Source organism: Aplidium turbinatum, chromosome 11, assembly GCF_918807975.1.
Source record: "Aplidium turbinatum chromosome 11, kaAplTurb1.1, whole genome shotgun sequence".
In the NCBI taxonomy this organism is placed as follows: Eukaryota; Metazoa; Chordata; class Ascidiacea; order Aplousobranchia; family Polyclinidae; genus Aplidium; species Aplidium turbinatum.
Window position 1 is genome coordinate 2355929 of NC_137482.1, and position 8961 is coordinate 2364889.

At 36.3% G+C, this 8961-nt stretch overlaps 1 protein-coding gene across 1 annotated transcript; it reads left to right on the forward strand.

Annotated features, from left to right (window-relative positions):
• Positions 1-486: 486 nt before the first annotated feature.
• Positions 487-7553, forward strand: LOC145779697 (acid-sensing ion channel 1C-like). The gene is made up of 7 exons (XM_082591333.1): positions 487-740; positions 1876-2043; positions 2636-2785; positions 4611-4732; positions 5525-5724; positions 6427-6634; positions 7411-7553. Exons 1-7 carry the CDS (start codon positions 487-489, stop codon positions 7551-7553), a joined length of 1245 nt encoding a protein of 414 aa, XP_082447459.1.
• The last annotated feature ends 1408 nt before the right edge of the window (positions 7554-8961 follow it).

Here is an 8961-nt window from a genome sequence, read left to right on the forward strand (position 1 = left end):
GGTGTATTTCTGCTTTCTTTTCTATCGTATGATCATTGATCAACGCAGCCAACACTAGAATAAAAGTAAAGAGTTTCTCAAAGAAAGACTATAGGGTAGTAGATATAGCAGAAAGGAATTCTCAAGATTTTACACAAGAATGTTAAAAGAGAACTACCATGGTTTCCGCAAAAGTTGCTAATTTAAAATAATTTTAATATTTAAAATGAAAAGTTTTACGGCTTATAAACAACACAACTTTGTTTGTCGATAATTGTTTTTAAGTTTAGTTCAAAACACTTAAGAACAAGTTTGATTGAATCAACTGCTGGTAACTCAAATCAAAACTAAACAACCCAAAATAATCAAAGTTACACCCAAAATAAGGAAACAAGAATACAGATCCTTTATGTTGGTTCTTTACTTCGTGATTGATTAGAAACAAATTTAAAACAAATAAAAAATTTTGTCCAGAATTGAGCGTGTTATCATCCCATGACTAGAAAAATGAGAATTATAAATCGGGAAAAAGTAAAAGAGGAAAAAATTGATTGTGATGTGATGTCCGTTAAAAAAGACAACTGGGTTGCTCCTAACTATGACGTCACAAAGCAAGATGACTTGGACGATTTTGGTGACCTCACAAAAGAGTCAAACGTTACGAAACTAGCGATGACGATGAAAACTTTCCAGTTTGCCGACAACGTCACAATGCATGGGCTGCGCTACATCTTCATGAGGAACATCAGTCAAGCACGAAGGTTGTTTATTTCAACTTGTGTAAAACATTGAGTTTCACTTTTAGCAGCATGATCGTTAATTATTTCACAAGTAGCTTAAACTTAAGTTAAGCCGAAAACGTTTGACTGTTAAACTATTTGTAAATAATGTAAAATATATTGTTGTAATGCTCCACCCCGCTGTATTGTTGTGTATTGCCTGTCTTTGGTACAAGAAATCAAACTCTCTCTCCCGAAACTACATTTCACAAGACAGTGTAGATTAAATTTTCCTTTTCAATTTAAGTTTCGGGTTCGCCGTTGTAATAACGGTTTTTATGAGCTTTTGGAACACAGCTATGGGGAACTACGTGGCCGTAGCTTTGTGGTAATTCTCTGTGGTAGTAGCAGTTTATCAAGAGCTTTAGGAAAACAGTTGTTCCCTAGTCAAGTGAAGATGACTCATTATGAAACGCATCTTTCTTTTCTAGTTAAAATTGCAGTTTTTGTCGTTTTCTGTCAACAGATTTACTGCCGATGCACTCAAGTGTGCTCAATTACTTGAATGTGCAAATTAAATTAGCAAAATCAAAAAACATAACCGTGTCATTGTATTTGTTGCATGTCATGTCATTATCCTTGTTGCATGTCGTTTATCCCCCAAACTAAAAGAATTAACTTTTGGGATTAACTTTACATCAGATGAATAAATGCCAATTTAAGGGCAATTTATTTCATTCTCATTTGCTGTGCAAGCATCATGCAAGCCATATAGAAACATTGTAGCCTGAATGCTGGACTTTAGAAGCTGAGACCTCTGAATGACAAACGTCATTTTATTTCCAACAGTTTTCTTTAATGTTCTTCTTCCACTTCCCCTCCCTTACCAAAAAAAAAAAGATTTACAACAACCCAAAGGGTAATAAAACGGATGCTATACTCGATTCAAGTGTCTAGCGTTCTTGCATTGTATTGGAAACTGCCGTTGTAGGTTACGAAAAAAAGCGTTTCATGATTGCGTTCTGATACGCGCATTCCGTGATAGGGAAAAAAAAATTGCTTGAAAGCATTGAATTTTTTTTTTTTGTCTAAAAAGGGACTAAAATTATACATATACGTAATTATGCATAAATTATGCAAGTTTCACTACTTTAATATTTTTAGCTTTCTTCTACAGGTTAGTCTGGCTTCTGATTGTGCTCGGTGGGACAGCTTACTGCACTTATCTATTCTATCAAACATTGAACTCTTACTTGGAGTATCCCACAGCTACAAAGATTCGTACCCAATTTGAGTTGAAGAGTGAATTCCCAGCAATAACAATTTGCAACTTTAACGTACTGATGTGAGTGTTCACCAGTTTTAAAATTACTAATCCAGCTAGTTCTTTTGTTTTTTTGTGCAACTCTTTTTATTCTGTTAGTATTTATTTTCTTCTTACGAAATGTGACAATAAACATTAAGTGAATAGGTAAAAAGATAAATAACTTAGGCTTTGTGGTTGCAAACTTTATCGAGTTCCGTTGAAGTTCATAAAGTATTTGCTAGCCCTATACTCAAGTTCTGGTTCTTTGTTTCTATTTATAGTCTACTAGATTTTAGGTAAGTTAACTTGACTGTTTTCACCTTTCTGTTTGCCCTATTTACAAACTCATACGATTATGCGCAATACGAAAAAGACTTATACAAAGGCATATGCTCAATTCGGCTAAGGTTTCTTGATTTCCTTGAATGCAGAAAATGGGTAGGCTACCCTATTAAGAAATTATCCAAAAGTTCCTTAAATTATCTAATTATTAAAAAATAAAGCCAATTATCAAAACTAGCCTATAGTTCCTGCTAACATATATATTTTTGGTTATTGAGTTTTTTCACTTATTTACAAAATTATTGTTTTAATGATTATGCCTGGACCAGCCATATTGCTTTGTTTCCAGGAAACGCAAGTTAACTGATTTACAGCAACAACTGGTTGGGCATGTCTTTGCTGATATGCCCCTTCCAGAAGGAGTGAGGCTGGAAGATTATGATGAGGTTGATGTTGAGCAATTTTTCAGAGACCATGGATTTAACTACGATTTTTCTTTGTAAGTTTAATTTGCTTTAATAAACTCTAATACATTAGAAAAACAATACAATTAACTAACAATCCCGAAAGACTCCAAGATCCCATCAGAAATTGTTGATCTTGTTTACATAGTAGGCTTACATTGGAATATTTCGAGATTGTTTATTACAGTTTGTTTCAAGTTCATGAAGCTTCTAATCCAGGCCTTAACAGGCAATTGTTTCCAGAGGAGTCTAGTATTTGTTAACAGTCATCGTGTAAATTATCTCGTGTTGAGCTTTCATTATGGCTTACATCCATCTTGATACGTAATTTATTTGGCCATTTCTTCTCTGAATACTACAAATTAATTTTTTTTTTTTTCAAAAAATCCTAGATCCGTTTTGATGTGTAACCTATTCCTATTCTCTATCATTTCGCATTTTGAGCAGCAAAAGGCAGTTTTCCCAAATGATTGGGCTGTTTCTGAGTTGTCTGTACTCTAGATATTCGTAATAATGTAGAATTATTTTTTCTCAAAGACTTGACAAAAGTTAGATGTATAGCCGAAAACGTTTGTTATTTTTATTTCTCTTATCATGTTAAATTCAATGTTGTTGTTGCTGAATTTCGTCTGCTTATAATTTCTCTTTCGGACAACTGTAGTCAGGGTATGGGATGGAATGGAATGGAAGACGTTTTTGCCATCTTCCATTCTGAGATTTTCTTCCATTCCATCTTAGAAATCTTCCATTCTATCTTCCATTCCATCTTAGAAATCTTCCATTCTATCTTCCATTCCATCTCAGAAATCTCTTCCATCTTCACATTTTGTGATCTCCGCCTTGAATATGCCACAAATAAACCTAAAAACCATAGGCTAAATTTAAGCTAAAAATTTAACAGCAGTATTTTCCTAAGGATTACATAGGCTACCGTTTGAATTGTTGTTTGAACGTATCGTTGGAATTATTTCAGCAAGCAACGTAATATTTTGCATGTCTTGATAAAGCGTTAGAAAGTTAATGATGGAATTGGGATGGAATGATGGAAGATTGTCTTCCATCCCATCATCAAGATCTTCCATTCCTTTCCATCCTTGACATTTTCCATCTTCCATCCCAAAATCTGTCTTCCATTTCATTCCATCTTCCATTCCATACCATCCCATTCCCTGACTGTAGTGCATTTAAACTGTAACCAAAGAAACAGAGTCCAGATTGAGATTGGGGTCCGGGGTGCGGACTCGGATTTGAAAACTGCAGTAAACAAGAATAAAAATAAACACAATAATTCGCTTTAGATAAGAATTTTTCAAGGATATGTTATCAACCGTGAAACAAACCATTGTTAAAATTCTGTTTTTCGGTATAAGTGACTTTGTTTAATTGAAATTGCTCTGTGTGGCTTTTTGCTTGACATTGATTTTAGGAGTAACGATAAATTATATGGTCTTCTTCTTCATCGTGTGTCACACGGCCGTAGCCCAGAGCATCACGCAGGCTCTTGCTCTATCGTTGAACTCGGCCAAATCCTGTGCAGAGCACCTTGCTTTTAGGTCAGGGCATTCGAGTAGATGTTGCATTGTTTGCTCCTGTCCGCATTTGCAACTTGTGCTCCCCATGGAATACCCCCAGTGTCTCATCAAGGTTTTACATCTGCCAACACCAGTTCTTAAGCGGTTGAGGCATCGCCAATACTTCCACGGTTCACGTTTTCCGGGAGGAAGGCTCTCCATGGGTGTGAGCTCCATATTGGCCAATGTCGGTCCGGCTGCCAGTCTCTCCTGCCATAGTTGAACCCGCACATTGGCGGCGACATCGTCATGACCTAATATGGTTATTATAATTATATGGTTATTATAGCTGCTTGCACAAAGGAAAACCATGCAACAATTCTCTTATCTCTTATCACGTTACTGACTTCGGAGTATGTGCGACCTTTGACCCCGGGATGGACAACGCAGCCAAGTACCAGACCACAGCTGGTAATGAATTTGCGTATATCGAAAAAAATTGAGATATTTTACTAATGAAAACCTGAGTTCAAGAACTCCTTATACGACTACTGAGATAAATCAAGTTAAACTTCTTTCAACGTTGTTTAATATTTTATTACTTTGCAAACACCAGCGTGTGTTATAGCAAAATTAGGCCGTTTATTATATCAGGTTTTACGTCGGGACAAGCATTAACCATTTTACAACATAATTTTGATAAAAATTCAATTTCCAAAAAATGTAAATTAAGTAGTTCTATAACTCAGGTCATCAAATATTGTTGACTTTATTTCTTAATCCAAATTTCTGTAAGTTGTTAGTTGCTTTATTTAAATGTCATCAACGCTACAAAATTAAATGGTAAATCACTCCGGGGGTAATATGCAATTTTTTGGGGAGGGTATCGCGGCATCGCAACCACGCTAAAAATATATGTGGTTCTCCATCATGAGCGATACTGGGGTGATACGCTATAATTGCTGCGTTATTTGAGTAACGACTCAAAAAAGATTGGGAACCATTGGTTTACAAGTATACTTGTAAAGGATTACATTTCCGTATATATACGAAACTGCAAGGATTACATTTCCACTATGGCTAAAGATTATGACTAAAAATTCTCACAATCAATCGCCTCTCTGTGTGCAATTAACATATTTTGTGGAATTCAGCATATAAAATATATACAATCATAGCGCATAAAACACCAAAACAACAAATCAATCGTTTTTTTACGTTGATTCAACGTCTACAACGTTTATTTCATTTCATTTATGCAAGGCCAAGTGGGAGGCTTTAATCTCGTTGGAGTTTTTGAGAGGGACGAATGGACCCTCGGGCCACATTATATGGAAGAAGGTTTTCGCGTCACGCTTCACCAATCAGGAACAAAGCCGCATATATTGAAAGAAAACGGAATTTCTCTACTTCCTGGATTGTACTCAGAAATTATACTGTCTCGAAAAGAAACGAAGATTTTGGTGAGAAAAATAGCATGTTATGAAATACTTGAATGATTAACAATTTACACAGCTTACAGCTTCTCTTGGTTAAGATCGTATGACAAAATCGCAGTTCAACGAGGGCGAATGATATCTAGTGCAAAGAGTCTGCTTTATTAACAAGTTTGAAGGATGCATTTGAAACATCTGTTGGTTAAACAAAGCTAAACAATGTGAATTGTAAATTGTTAGGTTTGGGCTTGAAGTTACCTACGAGGTGCACTTACAACTCTAATCATCTTCTTTTTTTCTTTGCGGTATAATTTATTTATTTTATGAAATATTGTGTACACACATTATAGTTGTCTTTACTATTCCTCAATTTTTTATTTTAAGCAACAGAAAAGGGATTTTTGTTTGGTTTTGAACATGATAAAATATGGATCAACGGTAAACGACCCAATGCACTTGCTGGATGTTTATCAAATCAATTGAATTCTCATCAATTTGTAATAACTAAATAGGTTAAATATAGCCTCCAATAAAAATGTTCAAAAATTTTCTTGCATTTTATTTCGGACGAAGTTGTCTCCTTAACAATGCTCATGTGCAGAACACCATCTTTTTCTTAATAGCTACAACGTTTAAAAAGGCACGCAGGACTGAGCAGTAAAATGTATAATCATCTGGGTTTCTATTAACCTACATATTTTAATACGTGTTTTTATGCATTCATTTCAGCCACCGCCTCACGGGCAGTGTGGTACGAAACATCTGGAACTTTTTTCCGAATATTCAAACGAGCGGTGTATGCTGGAGTGCAAAGCAAATCACATGGTGTCGCTGTGCGGATGTAAACTTATGTACTTACCAGGAACAGCGACACCATGCACATTCAAGCAATCAGCTGATTGCAATATACTAATGCGATACACTTCAAATAAATCCAGTAAGTTGCACAAAGCATTAACGCTTTTTGATCTATGAACCTTTGAGATCAGCAATATGTAGCCTAGTAAATTGATTGGTTTGGCTGGTTTTTGAATCTTTATCCTCGGACTGAGAAAGCCTTTGACAAGTTGTTCCTGGCAGTGTCTCATACTTGTAAAGGCTTTTAACTACTAACGCAGGGCCGGTTACCGATATTGGCACAGTGAAGTTTTCATAGTTGTTAAAGTATTGTTGTCTGTGGGCTATTCCATCCACTATGTGCCGTTGAATGCAAAGCAGTCCGGGATATATGTTGTTTAAGCGCACACCGCGAGAGTCGAACCAGCACCGTTTGATCTTGTTGGGAGCTTAACCACCGTGTAGCTGGGCTAAATATCATAAATGTTTTGACTATTTCCATTTTCGACATTAGAGGATTGAGACGATTGCCCCCAATAAAATATTGAAAATTAACTGTATTCAGAGTGTTGTTTTTTAAAGGTTGGATTAATGTAAACCTGCACTTCATCGTGTTTGTTGAAATCGACCTCCCAGCTACGTATTGGATCCGCTCCTACATTTGATTTGTTTTAATTATGAAGTTTTTTTTCTGACCATCGCAACGAAACACAATATATGCCAAGCATGGCGGACGTCTAGAAAAAGGTGAAAGCGACAAAACGCGAACGTTGTAACGTGCTTTGATACCGAAACTGAATAATCAGTTTAGAATATGGCATGCGACATGCTAGGCTACATAACTTATCTATCACAAAACACAACAATATGTTACAGATTTATTTGATGCTTCAAAGTGTGACTGCCCTCAAGACTGTGACAGTACACATTTCGATTATCACGTCACACTCACAAAGCCTTCAGAAGGATACGGCCAAATAATTCAGCAGCTCTATCACGTCGACATCAGGTTAAATTAGCTTTAACTTATTTCTTCATAGTTATATTTTTCTTTAATTGTTTATTGAAGCGTGCAATTTGTGATTATTACATCACCATGAAGCTCACAGCTACAAGTGGGGTTGCAATACCTGCCGTAATAATGTTATGGTTTCATTTCTTGTTGCTTTACAACAGCAAAGGTCTTTTTATTAGCGAAAGGTTCATTTTTAATTTGGTAAGTTATCATATTTACGATGTCATCACAACAGCCTATTGCCGGTATTGTTTTTAAAGTCTTCGGTATGACACGAATTGGGATCGATTTCTGTTCACTCAATCTAGCAAGACGTCGCCAAGTCTGAATACGACAAATATCACCACATAGCTACAGATCTGGTAACACCAATAATTATAAGCAGAGAGATCCGTTGAGAGGATTATTTGAGCTTCTACCAAACCTACCAACGAAATCCTCAGGTCCTAAATTAAGACACTTCCAGGAAAAACCACTATAGCCTACCAGAATAATACGCCGTGGTTCCTTAAAGTTTCCAAACCCTTTGGAAAAGTTACGGACCCCTAAAACCATACCGGGCCAACGTCCAACTGTATCGACCGCCATAGCAACGTCACTGTATCTAGACATTATGTTCTTCGCTTTCACTAACCTCAGCAACAACAGGCTTTAAATAAAAACTATTCCAACATAGTGAACTCAGCTAGGCCTACTGGCAGGGGCGTTGACAGGGGGGTATATGTGGTACTTTTGTACCCGGGCCCGGAATATTTAAGGGGCCTGGATTTAAAAAATTCTCCGCGACTTCAAACATTATCAAGATCTTAATATAATTACATCTAAAGGAATTGCCATCAATGGTTAAAACAGCCATTTCAGCTGTCAGATGATAAAGTACCGGGCTCCCTTCTAAATGCAGGCCCACTTCAGTTTTCTGGTGGTAAAATAGCCACTTTAGCCACCAAACAGTAAAATAAGAATTTAGTCTAGTATAGTGATTTTCATAACCACGAATATTTCCCGAAACACAAATTTCAAAATAAACAAGCTAATATTTGTTCAAACTCAAAAACTGAAATGGCACAGGTAAGAAGATTGCTATCCCTATTTCTGCACTAAAAATCAGACCAAACCCTCTTTTCAGATTGCACCAATCAGCAAATGTTTGACCTAGGCCCAAACACCTTTCCCAAATTTAATTGAAAACTTTCTGACTGTCTGCAGTGTTGTAAATTCTCTTCTAGTGAGCCTAGAATGACCAGTGAAACATCAATAGAATCGGGAAGTAATACTCTAGCGCCATGTGACAAATAAAAGTTCAAAAAAGCAACCGCTAGATAGCCTACACATAGTAAGTTTTGCGGTTTGGGACATTTTAAGATTGTGCAAGATTTGTTAAATGACCATGCTTAAAAGACATCAATAAAAGT

What these genes read in the sequence shown, in the direction of transcription:
- LOC145779697 (XM_082591333.1), top strand. Translation starts at nt 487, where the DNA reads ATGAGAATTATAAATCGGGAAAAAGTAAAAGAGGAAAAAATTGATTGT. An exon ending in TGCAACTTTAACGTACTGAT is followed by an intron (nt 2,044 to 2,635) that starts GTGAGTGTTCAC and finishes CTTTGTTTCCAG; the next exon opens with GAAACGCAAGTTAACTGATT. An exon ending in GAAAAGAAACGAAGATTTTG is followed by an intron (nt 5,725 to 6,426) that starts GTGAGAAAAATA and finishes CATTCATTTCAG; the next exon opens with CCACCGCCTCACGGGCAGTG.